General features: G+C 48.0%; 1 protein-coding gene across 1 annotated transcript in view; it reads left to right on the forward strand.

Moving 5' to 3' along the window:
• Window positions 1-17703, forward strand: part of LOC311292518 (uncharacterized protein) — a 1083963-nt gene that overhangs the window by 977199 nt on the left and 89061 nt on the right. The window contains exons 18-20 of the mRNA XM_084412230.1: window positions 9800-9973; window positions 11357-11530; window positions 11658-11828. Of these exons, the coding sequence (XP_084268356.1) occupies window positions 9800-9973; window positions 11357-11530; window positions 11658-11828 (519 nt within the window). The remainder of the gene's footprint in view (window positions 1-9799; window positions 9974-11356; window positions 11531-11657; window positions 11829-17703) is intronic.

A 17703-nucleotide genomic window follows, 5' to 3' on the forward strand; every position in this document is an offset into this window, starting at 1 on the left:
CACACACCCCTCTTCAGCATTGGTACCCGCGAGCGTGCAAACCGAAACCGCCGGTCCCTCTACGGAGGCCCCGCGCGTTTCGTTTGGCGTTCCACAGGAGGATGCAATGTCGATCACTGCATCACAGGGTGGGCATGAGTCCTCGGGAAGTGAGGATTCGGCTGTGTTGCCGCCCTCGGGCGTGCCAGCATTGCCCGAGTCTGATCCCGAGCTGACTGCCATGCTTTCCCGGGCAGCCGCGGCCATTGGGCTCGAGTGGTCCCTGCCGCCCGATCCAGTGCGCTCGCGGCTGGATGATTGGTTTTTGGGAGCGGCCGCTGACATTCGTCGCCGCCCAACCCCAATACCATTCTTCCCGGAAGTGCATGAGGAAGTCACGCGGTCCTGGAAGGCTCCCATGTCTTCCCGCGATCGTTCGTCGGCTTTCTCCGCCTTTCCTCCCCTCGATAGAGCTGATGCTTGTGGGTACACTGGGATTCCCACGGTTGAACGTTCTGTCGCGATGCAGCTGTGTCCGGCAGGCGCTTCATCACGTGGTGATCCTAAGCACCCGTCCAAAGCCTGTGGATTCTCGTCCACTCTCGTGGCGAAGTCTTACAGTGCGGCGGGACAGGCAGCTGCCTCTTTGCATGCCATGGCCATTCTGCAGGTCTACCAGGCCCGGATGCTTCGTGACATGCACGAGGGCAGGACAGACCCAGGGCTCGTTGATGAGCTGCGCGCCGCCACCGACCTCGCTCTCCGAGCGACGAAGGTGACCGCGCGCTCCCTGGGTTTGGTGATGTCCACAGCTGTGGTCCAGGAGAGACATCTCTGGCTGAACCTGGCTGATATGTGTGAGCCCGAGCGGACTCGTCTGCTGGATGCTCCCATATCCCAGGCCGGCCTTTTCGGCGGTGCGGTCGAGGATTTTGCCCAACAGTTCTCGACCGCCCAGAAGCAGACTGAGGCTATCAAGCACATTCTGCCCCGACGCTCTGCTGCTCAGCCGTCGGCACAGAATCCTCAGCCTGCTCGCCGCCGAGGGCGCCCTCCCGCACGGCCCCAGCAGCAACCTTCACCCGGGCCGCGTTGTGGAGGGAGCCGCAGGCAGGCGCCACAGCCCTCTCCAGCCCCGCCGCCCGCTAAACGCCAGGCCGAGCGGCGCTCCTGAGACGGGCTGCTCAGGGTTGGCTTCAATTCTGTCCCAGGAGCTGGTAGCAGGGCCACTCCTTCCCCCGGTGGAGGGCCGGGGGAGAATCTTTTGTTCTCCACTCCCCGCTGCTCGTCCAACGACGAGCAGTACTTTGATGTGGTTGAAGACAGAATTGAATTCCCCAATCCTGAGCCGACAGAGTCCGAGGGCCGCAGTGCGCGCCACCCTCGGGTCCCGCCACTGCCGCCCTCCTCTGTCCCAGAGGTGTGGGATGACAGCACGCGCCGCCCACGGGCCACGCTCCTCTCATCCCCCTCTGTCGCCAGACCCCTGCCAGAGCACGCCCCCGTGGGACGCGCGCCTTCCCCTGGCCTCCTCTGGCAGGACGCGGTTAATGACCGTGCCCCCGCACAGGGCCGCTATGCCACCCTCGCCGGTGCCGGTCATTCCGCCTCGCTGCCCCACCGACGGTACGTCTGTGGTTCGTATGACCCCGCTGGTGCACTTTCTGGGGGCCTGGCTAGAGCTTCCCAGACTGTCCCGCTGGGTCGCGAGAACCATCAGGCTCGGCTACGCGATTCAGTTCGCGAGATCTCCTCCCCGCTTCAGGGGAGTCCGCTTCACTATGGTCGGTGGCAATGCCCCTGTCATGAGAGCGGAGGTCGCCACCCTGCTGGCGAAGGGTGCGATCGAGATTGTCCCTCCAGCCGAAATGAAGTCCGGCTTCTACAGCCCTTACTTCATTGTACCCAAGAAGTCCGGTGGGTTACGGCCAATCCTCGACCTGCGCGTCTTGAACCGCTCCCTTCACAGGCTGCCATTCAAGATGCTCACGGCCAAACACATCCTCCAGTGTGTGCGGCCGCAGGATTGGTTTGCAGCGATCGACCTGAAGGACGCCTACTTCCATGTCTCCATTTTACCTCGACACAGACCGTTTCTACGGTTTGCTTTCGAGGGGCAGGCATACCAGTACGCGGTTCTCCCTTTCGGGCTAGCCCTGTCCCCTCGCGTCTTTACGAAGGTCGTCGAGGCAGCCCTTGTTCCCCTCCGGGAACACGGGGTTCGCATCCTGAACTATCTCGACGACTGGCTGATCCTAGCTCACTCTCGAGACCAGGTTTGCGAACACAGGGACCTAGTGCTCCGGCACCTAGTCCGTCTGGGCCTTCGGGTCAACTGGGAGAAGAGCAAACTCTGCCCCGTGCAGAGGATCTCTTTTCTCGGTATGGAGATCGACTCGGTCGCCATGTGCGCGCAACTTACGAGCGAGCGCGCGCAGTCACTGCTGACTTGTCTTCGTCAGGTCGAGGGCAAGAGTGCGGTTCCACTGAAACTTTTTCAGAGGCTCCTGGGGCATATGGCATCCGCAGCCGCAGTAACGCCGCTGGGATTGCTTCATATGAGACCGCTTCAGCTTTGGCTTCGCGATCGAGTCCCGAGGTGGGCATGGCAACACGGCACGCTCCAAGTCCCAGTGACTCCAGCCTGCCGTCAGACCTTCACCCCGTGGGCGAACCTCAGTTTTCTACGGGCCGGAGTGCCCTTAGAACGAGTTTCCCGGCATGTTGTTGTATCAACAGATGCCTCCAACACGGGCTGGGGCGCCATGTGCAATGGTCATGCTGCCGCGGGCTCCTGGACAGGACCCCAGCGCCTTTGGCATGTCAATTGCCTCGAGTTGCTGGCTGTACGTCTCGCCCTGCACCGCTTCCATGCGCTGCTCAGGGGTCAGCACGTACTAGTCCGATCAGACAATACCGCAACAGTAGCGTACATCAACCATCAAGGTGGTCTACGCTCCCGCCGTATGTCGCAACTCGCTCGCCACCTCCTCATATGGAGTCAGAAGCCTCTGAGGTCGCTTCGAGCCATTTATATCCCGGGACACCTGAACCAGGCGGCCGACGAGCTGTCTCGAGTTCGGCCTCTCGCTGGAGAATGGCGACTCCATCCCCGGACGGTTCAGCTGATTTGGGATCAGTTCGGCGACGCACAGGTAGACCTGTTTGCCTCCCACGACTCGTCCCATTGCGACCTGTTTTATTCCCTGACCGAGGGCACGCTCGGCACGGATGCACTGGCGCACAGCTGGCCGCGGGGCCTACGCAAGTATGCGTTTCCCCCAGTGAGCCTTCTTGCGCAGACCTTGCGCAAGATCAGGGAGGACGAGGAGCAGGTCATTTTGGTTGCCCCGTATTGGCCCAACCGGACCTGGTTCTCCGAACTAGTACTCCTCGCGACAGCACCTCCCTGGCCAATTCCTCTGAGGAAGGACCTCCTTTCTCAGGGACGGGGCACCTTATGGCACCCTCGTCCCGATCTTTGGAACCTCCACGTGTGGCTCCTGGACGGGACGAGGCAGGTTTGAGTACCCTACCACCTGCGGTGGTGGCTACCATCACTTCCGCTAGAGCATCGTCCACGAGACATGCCTATGCGTTGAAGTGGAACCTCTTCGTCAACTGGTGTTCTTCTAAACAGCAAGAACCCACGAAATGCCCGATCAGTGTCGTGCTTTCCTTCCTGCAAGAAGGGTTGGAGCGAAGGCTGTCTCCCTCCACCCTGAAAGTGTATGTTGCCGCCATTGCCGCACATCACGAAGCAGTTGAAGGTAAGTCTCTGGGAAAGCACGACCTGATCGTCAGGTTCCTGAGGGGAGCGAGGAGACTAAATCCTCCTCGTCCTCCCCTCGTTCCCTCTTGGGACCTCTCAGTGGTTCTAACTGCCCTGCAGAGTGCTCCCTTTGAGCCTTTGCAATCAGTGGAGCTTAAGTTCCTGTCAATGAAGACAGCGCTCCTGGTTGCATTGGCCTCCATCAAGAGGGTAGGGGACCTGCAGGCATTTTCGGTTGACGAAGCGTGCCTGGAATTCGGGCCGGCTGACTCTCACGTGATCCTGAGACCCCGGCTTGGATATGTGCCCAAGGTTCCTACCACACCCTTTCGAGACCAGGTAGTGAACCTGCAAGCGCTGCCCTTGGAGGAGGCAGACCCAGCCTTGGCACTGCTCTGTCCAGTACGCGCCCTCCGTGCTTACGTAGACAGAACGCGGTGTTTCAGGACCTCAGACCAGCTCTTTGTCTGTCATGGTGGGAAGCTGAAGGGAAAGGCTCTCTCAAAGCAAAGGTTATCTCACTGGATAGTGGATACCATTGCTTTGGCATACCAGCAGCAAGGTCGTCCGTGCCCCCTTGGTGTGAAAGCCCACTCCACACGTAGTGTCGCTTCCTCTTGGGCTCTAGCGCATGGCGCCTCGCTAACAGACATTTGTAGAGCTGCAGGCTGGGCGACACCCAACACATTCGCGAGATTCTATAATCTCCGCGTAGAGCCAGTTTCTTCTCATGTACTCGCTTCAACCAGCCGGTGCTAGATTCTGCTCAGGTGTCTTCGCTTGCTCGCCATTCCTCTCCACGGACGGGATACGTGCGATTTTCTTCTCAGGTGAGTCTGATAAGCTCTGAGTTTCCTCCAGCACTGGTGACGTCAACGCCTGAGTTATGCCAATCTGCCATAACGCAGCTTTTGCGCTTGACTAGGTGCCTCCATGTGCATGGTCCCCCCTCTGGGCGACCCCCACATGTGTATTCCACTGTAAGTCTCCTTGTGAGCGTGTGTCTTTCCCTTGGCAAGCCACCTTGCCACCCCTGGGGTTTAAAATTCCACCTGCGGCTGGACACCCCAGTGATTCTCCATATGCATCCCTCTGGGTCATATGTGTATTCTAAGTCCCCCCCATCAATGGCTGGGCATGATTGCATATTTCTCTCTGGAGATATGCTTCCCAGTGTACCTTGGTATCCCTGTGTTAAGTAGGACTCCTTCGTTCGTGCTAGTCTCACAACAGGGAGCTCAGACTTACGCAGGGCACTGGAAGACAGCCGAGGTGGCGTGATTAGACTGGAACCCCAATCGTCGTCATCCGACGTAACTCGGAGTGACCACGAAAGGGAACGTCTCGGTTACGCATGTAACCCTCGTTCCCTGAGTGGGAACGGAGACGTTACGTCTTCCTGCCACTTCCGCTGTACCGCTGAAAAACGCCTGGGGCCAGTCTCGGCTCCTCAGCGAAGGCATGTCTGCATTGTGCAGCGTACTTCCTTATATACCCCCTGCGGCGGGCGGAGTTACGCTATGCAAATTCCGCAGACCCATGGCATTTCATTGCCATTGGCTCGTTTTATATACTCGAAGGTGATAGGCTTCTAAGCGAAACCCCAATCGTCGTCATCCGACGTAACGTCTCCGTTCCCACTCAGGGAACGAGGGTTACATCCGTAACCGAGACGTTTCGTAACCCTACTCCAGACCATAAAACTTTACGACCCAGGAAAAGGCAAACATTCCAAGCGAATCACATCCCAAACGCACCACACACACACAGATTTTTCATTGACTTTCCCACATAAGACATTACCAAAATGTTGATATATTTCTGAGGTGCCTTTTGTTATGACCATGTCATATTGGGGTGTCTATGATTTTGTCATGTGGTAATCACAACTTTAAATGTGTGTAATTCTGCATATCTCCTGTAACGTTGCATTTCTACAACCTTCATGTGATGCGTTTGATATCTCTGAAATTCTCTCAATCTAACAGAGTCGAATTCCAATAGCAGAATGCAGTAATATATATTGTTTACACACTTCATATTTCTGGAACCGAAAGGTTTAAGTCAATCGACACTGTAACCCGAGCCAGGAGACTGTTTCAGACAAACAAAGGGATCTTCCCGCTAGGAAAAATCTCGACATCTGATTCGTCTTCCACAAAGAAGGGGACGGTACCTGGGACACTGATAAAAGTCCAAACCTTCAGTTTCCTCTCTCTCTTCTCTCTTCTCTCTTCGATCGCTCTCCTCTCTTCGATCGCTCTGACCTCCACGCGCAGCTCTCCTCCTCCCAGAGGAACCAGCGGGACAGGCCATGCTTTGGCCTCGGGGACGCATGCCCTCGCATCATGTAGAAGCTGCCGGTCTTTGCAACTAAGCTCATACGTGCCTTTCCCCTCCAAAGGGAAACGATCTGAACTTTCTCGGTAACGTTAAATTCAGTGAGCCTTTCAAGCTTCCCGCGACATCAGAAGACGCAACAGAAACAGGACACTGTCCGTGCTTCCTTCCTGTCTCAGCCTCACCCGAACAGAGAACAGACTTGCAAGTATCTTTTGATCTCTAACAGCTGATTCCTGGTGTCTAGCTCGTAGGTCCGTGAATTAAGTTACCGTCTATCTCTTATCTCTTTATTTCGTTCTTGCTTTCTTTCTTTCGTTTCATTTTATTCTGATCACATATTTTCTTGTTTGTTTAAATGTTTGTTTGTTTTATTGTTTGCATTTTACGTACGTTTATATTTGTAGCTTATAATCTCTAGCGTGTGCCATTTTATTAATAAACCCATTTATACTTTTAACTGTCTCTGTGTTTGAAAACCCACTTTTTATAAAGTCAATGAAACAAAAGATCTATAAAGCTACAGGCTCTATATTAGGCTATCAGACTACCTTGAGTAGTTTTAATTTATAAACCCCAAAAGGCTTTATCTTCGTGGCCAGAAGATAAACTTTCTTGGAGTTTTGTAAACAGGAATACTTCTTCTTAACGGTGATAGTCTAACATTTATTCGCTGGACGAATAACGGATGACGAGACCAGTTACAGAACAAGGCATTTCTTATAATTGATAAAGTAAATGCATATGCGATTTATGAATTATGACCATCAGTTATGATTATTAATATTTCTAAAATTCCCTATATCCTTGAGCTAATTCGCATTAACCCAGAGGCATTTATATATATATAAATATAGCTGCGAGCAGCGATTACGGGCCCAAGCCGGTGGCACCGCAACCCTGGCGGTGCCGCTTCTGATTTTATTCTGATTTTATCCCCCCCCCCCCCCCAATCCTTTATGAATTACTTTCTTCTGCTGAACAGAATTGAAGATATTTTAAAGAATGTCAGTAACCAGACAGTTTCTGGTCTCATTGACTTACATAGTAGGAAAAAAATATACTATGGAAGTCAATGAGACCAGAAACTGTCTGGTTACTGATATTCTTCTAAATATCTTCCTTTCTGTTCAGCAGAAGAAAGAAATTTATAAAGGATTGAAACAACATGAGGGTGAGTATATGATGACATAATTTTCATTTTAAAGTGGAGTATCCCTTTAAAAATTTGCCAACTGCATATAAGTGAATCAGATGTTGGTCATCAAAACATGAAATCTGTATGAAACACATAGAATTTATACACATTTTGTGTCATTTGTTTATGACTTTAATTTGACTAGCATATGATTCAATATAAGAACTTTAAATGATTTATATATGAGTTTTATATGAGTTTTATATATTTCTACTAATACCATACACATTTGCATACTTTTGTCATGTAAAACTCATACAAGTCTTTTAACATTATTCAAATATAATGCAAAAATCCCCTACAAGTTGTATGTGTGCTATTTAGTATGAAATGGGCCATAATCGGTCTGATTTTGTATAGGACATGTATTGGCATTATATGAAACACAGAAGGTAATTCTGGCCGATTTAAGTAAAGGAAGATATATGGTTGCTGTATCTGATCCATGCAGGTTTTTTTCATATGGGTACATACGCTGTGACATGATGCACATAGAGATTAGTTCATTTTTTAGAACCGTGTGTGCGCGCGTGCAATACAGCTTAGAAATGATATTAAATTATTTATTTATTTTATAGTTTTCTGTGATGGTCGTGTTTAGGTGTACATGATCGAATATGCAGTTACGGTACAAAAATCATTATGGCTATGGAAAGCCCCCAGTGCGCTCAGGAATACAGAGGTTGTGAGGGCCCCTCTGAGTCAGTGACTGACAGACGGAGCTGGAGAGAGAGAGAGAGAGAGAACCACTCTGTGGTTTTATATTATATTTTTTTTATATACTTTTAAAAACAACATAATGTTTTTCAACCTCAGTTAAATTAGCACGATAAGTATTTTATATATTTTAATTTATGTACTTATAAAGAACATAATTTTTTATGTAAGATGATTTTTATTCTTTTGTTTATCTAAACCTGAAAGAATTGGTTTCAGTAGATTTTAGTAAGATATTTTTTATAACCATTTCATTTATACACTTTTAAAAAGAACAGAATGTTTTTTCAACTTTAGTTAAATTAGCACGATAATTATTTTATATATTTTAATTTATACACTTTTAAAAAGAACAGAATGTTTTATGTAAGATGATTTTTTATTCTTTTGTTTATCTAAAACTGAAAGAATTGGTTTCAGTAGATTTTAGTAAGATGTTATTGTATATTATATTATTTGTGTGAAATATACATCATTTTTATAAAATCTCTTTTTCTCACTTTCACAGTGCATGATGTGGAGGGGGCGCCTGTGACACACACACACACACACACACACACACACACACACACACACACACACACACACATACATAGACGCCCGCTCCGCTAGCCCTGCTTTGACACACACTCACACACACACACACACACACACACACACACACACACACACACACAGACAGACACGCACTCCCAATGTTTTGAGACGGTGCTTTGAGAGACTTTTTTCTAAATCCATTTTATTTAAACTTTTTGTGTGAGGTTTTAGTAAGATCTTTATTTTATAATCAATTATATTCTTTTAAAAGAACTGAATGGTTTTTCAACATTTGTGTGAGATAAACTTCCACAGTTTTTTCTTATCAGTTTCACATTACAGCCCAGATACGCTCAGGAATATGTAGGAGTATCCTGTGATACCAACTTCAAAACCCAAAACCTTCTGTCATACCATGACATATTATTATAACAACTTAAAAAAAAACTTTGTCATACCATGACATATTATAACAGCGTCTTCAAACGATCAAAACTTTCTGTCAATAACAAGGTTCAAAAGGCTTCAAAAACAAAACTTTCTGTCAAAAACTACATTATCAAGGGCTAGTCGGGTCAATAGGTCAAACTAACTGTCAAACCACATGATTGTCAAACCACATGGATAGCCGGGTCACAGGTTAACCCCTTTGATCCCCTTTGATCCCTTTGATCCTATGCCAAAAGGGGCGGGTCACCTGTCACCGGAAGGGGCGGGGCACCTGTCAATCAATCATTTTTTGACAGAGATACTATCTCTGCTTATTTGTCAGCAACAGTCTGCTGGATGAAGCTAAACATGTTAGTTGATCATCATAGATCTGAGTCATTTTCTCTTTCTGTCTTCAGTCTGAATAGATGCAGAATTACAGAGAAACAGAGTCTCATCCTGACTTCAGCTCTGAAATCAAACCCGTCACACCTGAGAGAGCTGAACCTGAGCGAGAATAAACTAGGAGACTCTGGAGTGAAGCACTTATGTGACATACTGAAGGATTCACACTGTAAACTGGAGAGATTGAGGTCAGTCACATTCACATACAAGAATCAAAATGCTTGAAATCACTTCAACAGTTTCAACTAAAACACTTTAACATTGTATTGGTGCAAACTTAGTATTTTGTGATCTGTTGAAATAAAGATGAAGATGTCTCTTCCTCTTTCTGTTTTATTTGCTTATGAAGAAGATGTGACTTTACAGAATAAAGATTTTTTTTTTCTTCTGTCTTATTTTCTTCTCTCTCTCTGCTAATGTAGTTTAAGCTCCTGTGATATGACAGATGAAGGTTGTTCTGATGTGACTTCAGCTCTGAAATCAAACCCGTCACACCTGAGAGAGCTGGACCTGAGCGAGAATAAACTAGGAGACTCTGGAGAAAAAAACCTCAGTGATCTACTGATGAACCCACAATTCAAGCTGGAGAAACTACAGTTAGTATCATTATACTGTACAGCAATTACAGTGTGACTGAAATTTATTTATTTGAAGACAGCAGGGCTTATGTTTCATTGTTTATAGCAGTGCACTTTCTGGGTTTTCCCTATTGCTCATTTTTATGTGTTTTTATCTAGTTAGTAATTGTTTAATTTCCAGCATTTGATACAATGTACTGATTGTGTACATGCAGAAATCTGCCTTTTCAACAGAGAATAAAGAAGAGAGATGTCAAATAAATACTTAAAATGAAAGAGAATAAACAGTGTCTTCCAGCACACAGAACTAGTGTGACTGGGTTTCAAAACAGACTAGTGGAAACTAAATGCTGCTGTAGCTCTTCAATAAGATGATCATCTAAAGCTGCGTTTCCACTGAAATTACCCAGAACAATCTGTCCCAGGATCTTTTTTTCCCCAGACCTGTTGCTGTCTGTGTTTCCATCGCAGTCTAAAGTACCGTGAAGATTAGGCAAATTAGTCCGGTGACGTAGGACTGTGTGTGACTTTCCAGTTCCCGCTGGATGTCGTCCTCCTCATAATAGCTTAATAAAGCCTGAACCTCATCGTCGGTCCATCTGTCGTATTTTTTAAACTGCATTGTTGATTCGAAAAGCAAACACCCCACACCATCACCCAGCAGCTCGACGGCACACGACAGGCCAGTGGAGCGGGAGGACCGCGGGGAAACACTCTCACTGTGAGCCTCAGGTCTCCTAGAGTGTTAACCATATTGGCCACACTGCTTTGTGCAGAGGCAGTGCTGGGTAACAGCAGAGAGACTCTAGCCTTCACGAGGAAGGACAGTCCAGACCGCAGGGTCAACATGGTCCTGTTCTCACAGTGAGGACATGAACCATCCACAAACACTATCTTAGCACACTCTTGGCCCAGACATGTGAGATCGTGGCCATCAGATGAGGACAGGGAACAACCACATCCAGAAACACACGGACGGAAAGGCATCTTTAAAAAGACGCTCAACATACATTTTTTGGGGGGGGGGAATCACTGCACTTATCCATGCAATACGCCAGCAAAACACCACTGAATGTCAAGTCAAGTCACCTTTATTTATATAGCACTTTTTACAATACACGTATCAAAGCAGCTTCACAGTGATAACATGTAAATAATACAACAAAGTTTGTTTCTAGAAGAAAATTGCGCCATCATCCACCCTAAGTAAGGCAGATCAATAATATTGTTGAATATTAAATGTCCCCAACTAAGCAAGCCAAAAGCCAAGGCAACATGTGCCGAAGACCACCAGAAAGAGGGGTTTCCTTATTGTAGAGGCGACTGGAAGAGCGATCATTCAGATTTATATTGTTCAGGTTTAACTGATTAATCAGCTGAATGTTTTCCTCTTTGTTCTAGACTCTCTAACTGCAGTGTGACAGAAGAAGGTTATAAAGCTCTGGCTTCAGCTCTGAGATCAAACCCTTCACACCTGATAGAGCTGGATCTCACAGGAAATGATCCTGGACAATCAGGAGTGAAGCAGCTCAATGATTTACTTCAGGATCCAGACTGTCAACTGAAGACACTGAGGTGAGACGGGATCAAATAATTAACTAAATTAGCTATATATGCAGGCTAAATATTCATAACTAATATATTATTTTAGTTATATAATAAGCTGGACATTTAGTTGAGAACTGAATTGCCTCTTCTGCAGGTTTGTGAGTCCTGCTGCAGAGGAGGCCTGTCAGTATGTGAATAGAGTTGTGGGTAAAAACCCGTTACTCCAGAGAGAGCTGAATCTGAGTAAACATGAACTAGGAGACACACGAGTGGATCAGATCGCTGCTCTACTGCAGGATAAACACTATCAACTCAACACACTGACGTGAGTATTGCTCATTTATTTATAATATTACTTTACTATTAGTTGTAATGTTAGCTGATGATAATATTTCCAGACAGACAGTTTGATCATGGGTCATGGGTCAACAAGGCCCGCCGGCCAAACACGGCCCGCCACGACTTTTAATCAGGCCCGCCAACAAATTCTGGTGATTAATTTAAAGTGGCCCGTCCGCTGTTAAAATATACGTCTGTGACAATTACAACCTGAAGACGCAGGTGGTGCTGTCGCGCTTCACTCAAGTCTCAAATTTTATCAGAGAATACGGCAATAAGTAAGGAATAATTGACGACGGGCCATTGAATTATTAGCTGATTAATGCTGCTATAGACAGAGAGAGAGAGAGAGAGAGATAAGTGTTCGATAAGTGACTGTTCGGTAAGTGTCTTCAACAGTGTTCGGCAGCAGCGGTTCTCCTATAGGGAGACTAAGTATATCCACTCCAGGATAAATGTCTTGTAGCTTTTAAGTTGTTAAATTATTTTACTGATAAAATCTTCAGAGCAGCGCTAACAACACTCTGCGAGTGTGTGTCCATATGTGTGCGTTTAGATGGGAGAGAGAGCATGTGCTGTCTATGCATAATAAAACGTAATTTTGTAGCAAAAACATTGAATGAAGAGTTTGGTTGCAAAACGCAGTAAATCCATTTTGATTACTTTGAGTAAAAAAATGTGTTTTCTTTACCAAGAAAGTGGCAAGATGAAAACCACTATTTTCTGTTTCAAATTTTCACATAGAATTATTAGGTTATAATAACATAAAAAATTTAAAATCCAGATTTTGACTTTCAAAGACTTATTATAAAAACTGATTATTTTTTCCCCCAAAATGCAATAAATCCATGACATTTTTTTTCCAAAATGCAATTAATCCATTGAATCAGGTCCGTGTGCTTTTGTGTCCATTCCTTTTTCCTTTTTTAACCAGTAGTCGAAAAACGAAAAATGAACGGTTGTTGTATTTTTAAAATCCAAAATTTAACACCAAAATTTGAATTTGAACTACACACCAAATGCTGAGCAAAAAAAATATTTTTTTTCAGATTTGTGTTTATGACTTTTTGCTCATTTATTAAACATTTAAAATATTCACAAATTAATATGGAAATGAGGTCGATTTGAATGTTTTTTTAAGGCCAAATTAGAACCCGGAAATGATATTTTTACCGCCGTACTGATGCTGAATGAGAAGAGCCATGTCTCTGGAACCATACAGAGAGGTGATTTATAGGTGCTTTATTGGCTAATGATAATAAATGTGTCTGAAAAAATAACGAGGCATTTAAATTTTTTATTAATGAACTAGTGTTTTCTCAATCAGTGTCGGCTGCAAACAACTCCATCTCCGCTGTAAAGCGGATGCGCCATTAGAGAGAAACGCACCTTTCATACAGATTACATAATCAGACGATATTTGCTTTCGATTCGAATTTGTTCATTTACAAGTGGACATTTCAAGCTTTATATAGGTAGGCTATATTTTGTTTCAGTTCATTTTTGAGACGCGCTCCAGTTCATGGAGATCATGAAAGAGTGCCTGATTGTTTTATTTTATTTTACAAAAGCACAACGCTTTCTTGTTATTGTGAGTTTACACAAATAAACTATAATTGTTTTTAAATGTCGTTTTTTAGAAAATTCAAGAAATCATCAATAATTTTTTTTTAAGTTTAAACACAATGCAATGCATCCAGCACCTAGGTGGCCTGGTTGAAGGGGGCCACAGATCCGTGAGTACAGTTTACAAACCTGTGGGAACGGATTGTGAAAGCGTGGGCACGGTTTATGAATTTGTGGGTACAGATTGCAAAAACTGAAGGCACAGTTTACAAATCTGAGAGCGCGGATTAGGAACTTTTTGGATGGCGATCAGCTGTAAAATGGCTTGGTCCTGCTCAGTTTCCGTTGACTTAAAACAATTGAAAACAAGTTTTTCAAAAGATCCCCTGGGGTCAATGTGTCAGCGTGAAAGAAGTTTGATGCTGTCATGTGAGAACAAGCAACAGCCGGCATTTTTCCTCCTCCTGAGTGCCTCATCTTCTTAATCTCCTCACGTAAATGATTAGATTTCGATGGCTTACGTTTCTTCCCTACCACAGAAACCACCACAGGTTCATCAATGCCGTCAAATTTATAAAAAAAATTTGTCTGTTTGTTGATCAAAAAGTACAAAGTAGATACGGAAAACTAGGAAGCCACATGTTTTCAAAGCGCCGCCGTTACTGTTTGGTACTGTTACTGTAATGCGTGGAATGGTGTGCTGTGATTAGTTGAGCGCATTTATTGCATTCTGCAGAGAAAGGAGACTGGCGTTTGTCGCGGTTTGGAAAGAAAGGGAGAAAACGTGACATAATAACACGGCGGATATTGCATTTTACGTCAAATTAAAAAGTGACTTTTCAATACCAACCAGATACAAAATTGAATTTCACAGGTTCTCAGTTATTAAAAAAATGGCGTTTATCGCATTTTGGAACCAAACTCTTAATTGTCTTTTTTATCCTGTTTACTAGGCTAAATTGATTTGCTTGGTCACATATTGCTGTGAGTTTTGGTTATTTTGCTGTTGTTGGCTGTAAGGACCTTTGAAATAACTGGCCGGTGCGTTTCATTCAAAATGTGCACCAAAGAACGTTCCATTGAAAATGCGTACCAAAGAACGTTCATCAACCAATCATATTCAAGCATTCAAAAGCCTGTGGTATAACTGTAAACAACATAGCCTGAATGCTATGTGACTTTAAACAAGCTAGCATAATGGCTAAAAAAGTAAAGAAAAGTGGACTGCGAATGGGCTATCGACAATTCCAAGCAAGATGGAAAACTGAATATTTATTCTGTGAATACAAAGAAATGCCAATGTGTCTCATATGTCAAGAGTCACTAGCAGTTCTCTTACGAGAGGTTCTCTCGTATTGCGTAAGCTAGCTTACGCTGCGGGAAAGTCTCCTTTCTCGAGATACTGAAGCCAAAAATTATCCTTAATTTTTGAAATCTTGTCAACGCAGTGCGGCAGCCTGCAGACCTAGGGCAGGCGAATCGCGTGCCCATTGGCTGCTCTGCGGCAACTGCAGCAGCCTATGGCTGAGCCTTGCGCGTGACGTCACGTCCAATGAGCGCGCTTGGCGCGCTTAATGCGTCACAGCCCGTCATTAGGGGTGTGGCTTAGCGTATATAAGCAAGGTACAGAGGCTGCTTCGCTGATTTCTGTCTCTTCAGCGAAGCTCTTCGCATCGCATCTCTGAGGAAGCACGCCGAGGATTTCAGCCTGAGGACGCCGGCCGCTTCGCCGCCTTCAGCCTTCAGCCTTCCCTGCCTGCTGCGCCATCCGGCATACATATCCTTTCTTGCTCTGTGTTGTGTGTTTTGTGTGTCCGCCGCGACACACTTGCATCTAAAAGAGCGCGAGGCGTTGTTGCAAATGCCTCGCTCATCCTGTGGCTCGTGCAGAGCCGCGCTCAGCGACGGAGACCGCCACGTGGTGTGCGCTCTCTGCCTGGGCTTCGACCACGCAGCCCGCGCTCTCTCCGAGGGCGGCTGCGAACAGTGTGAGGAATTACCGATGTCGACCCTACGGGCTCGACTCGCTAAATTCGAAGAACCTCCGCCTTCTCCGGCCACTTCTTCCGGGCCACGTAAAAAGAAACGTCGCTCTCAAAGGCCGCCGGAACCTCTCCCGCGAGCCTCGCTCTCTCCTTCCCCCCCACCCTTCACCGACGCGCAGCGGCCGGCCTCTGCCCGCACTGCCGTCGTTCTGGGGGATGATGCAGATGATGCCGCTGACAGCTGCTCTCTGCTCGCGTCTGACAGCGAGGAGTGGTCGGGCTCTCACCGCTCCGCCCCCTCGACTTTGGAGTCTGCCAGATCCCGCGCTAGTGTCGACGCAGAGCTTGTCCGCCTCCTCACTCAAGCGGTCGAGAGAATGGGACTGGATTGGTCCCCACCCAAGGAGCCGGCGCCCAATCGCCTTGACGGATGCTTTCTACCTAGCCGCCGCCCTGCGCCTGCCTCTAGGTCAGCACCCTTCCTGCCTGAGCTCCACGCTGAGCTCTCAAAATCCTGGAACGCGCCGTTCTCCGCCAGACTCCGCTCGCCAGTCTCCTCGGCTCTCTCCCAAGTGGACGGGGCCGCCGAGAACGGCTATAACGGTATCCCCGCCGTTGAGGAAGCTGTGGCAACGCACCTTTGCCCGCCGTCTGCTAGATGGCGCTCAAAGTCTGCCCTGCTGTCTAAAGCCTGCAGGACCACCTCAGCTCTCGCCGGCCGCGCTTTCGTCGCCTCCGGCCAGGCTGCTTCCGCCCTGCACTCAATGGCCATTCTTCAGATCCTTCAAGCCGAACTCCTCCGTGAACTGGACGAGAAGGGCTCGGATCAATCTGCCTTAACGGATCTGCGCAGCGCTACGGATCTTGCGCTCCGCGCTACCAAGACCGCTGCACAAGCCATCGGCAGATCCATGGCCGCGCTCACCGTCATCGACAGACATCTATGGTTGATGCTCGCGGATATGAGTGAGTCAGAGCGCGCTGTATTTCTGAACGCACCACTCTCGCCCACCGGCCTCTTTGGCCCTGCGGTCAGCGGAATTGTGGATCATTTCTCTGAAGTACAGAAGGCGTCGCAGGCGATGAACCTCTTCCTGCCCCGCCGATCGAGCCCAGCCACAGGCCGCCCTCAAACTCAGCCTCCTGTGCGCAGCTCTAATCAGCGCTCTTCCCGGCCTCCCAGCGCTTCGCAGCGACGCCAGGGCAGTCGCCCTAGGTCGCGCTCGACCAGCCGTCACAGACCGCTGCCCCCCCGGGGCCCGCAGCCCAAGATCGCGTTGAAGCCCGAGCCCGCGAAGTCCTCCTAGCATCCGCAAGGAGGAAAAGATGGTTGAGTCCCGCTACGGCCGGACCGCCATCAAAACGCACAGCTCTGTCAGTCCCCTATGTTCAGGCTACTGCAGCAGCTCACACCACAGCCAACGAGCCAGTAACAGCACTCGCTCGCCTGCACACAAACGCCGTTTTCACGGCGACCCAGATAAATCTCAAAAAGAGTATAAGTGCTTTAAGTGTAGAAAATGTGCCCACACCCATGTGCTCACTGCTTCACACAAATACAATCCCTATGGTAACGCGCTCAGAGCGCTCTCTCATAAAGCGGCCACACACCGCTCGAGTACTAAATGTAGTAAATGTGCCCACACTTCCGTGCTCACACCTACTCGCTGCTCGCTCTGTCACTCAGTTACCTCAAGTTGCTACGGCTCAAGCCGCAGGGACATTAAGTGTAGAAAAAGTGCCCACTCCCGTGTGCTCACTGCCTCACACAGACAAGGTTCCCATGGCAACGCGTCCAGAGCGCTATCTCTTAAAGCGGAAACATTCCGCTCGAGCATTAAGTGTAGAAAATGTGCCCACAGCTTTGTGCTCACACCTGCCCACTACCCGCTCTGCCAGACAGGTTGCAAACCTCATAAAGCTCCCAAACACTGGCCGTGTCATAAGTGCAAATCCCGCGTCAGCTCACGAGCACGCGCACCCACTTTCAGACACCATAATCCCCACGCCGCTCTCGCGCCTGGGATATTTGACAGCAGTTCACGCTCCATCGTCCGAGATCGAGCTACTAAAATCTGCACAGTCGGCCAGCCCTGTTCTTCTGCCCTCGTGTCCGAGCATCGGCGGCGCGTGCGCCGCCCCATCCTCTCTGATACAGGTTCCCCATCCCGCGCAACGCGGCGATCTGAACCCAGAGACCATTCGACCCCTAGCCATGCATGCAAAAGCATGGGAGGCTATTCAGGGCGCGTCAGAATGGGTGCTCAACACCATAAGACACGGCTATTCGCTCCAATTTGCTCGTCGCCC

Source organism: Rutilus rutilus (assembly GCF_951802725.1).
Source record: "Rutilus rutilus genome assembly, chromosome: 6".
NCBI lineage: Eukaryota > Metazoa > Chordata > Actinopteri > Cypriniformes > Leuciscidae > Rutilus > Rutilus rutilus.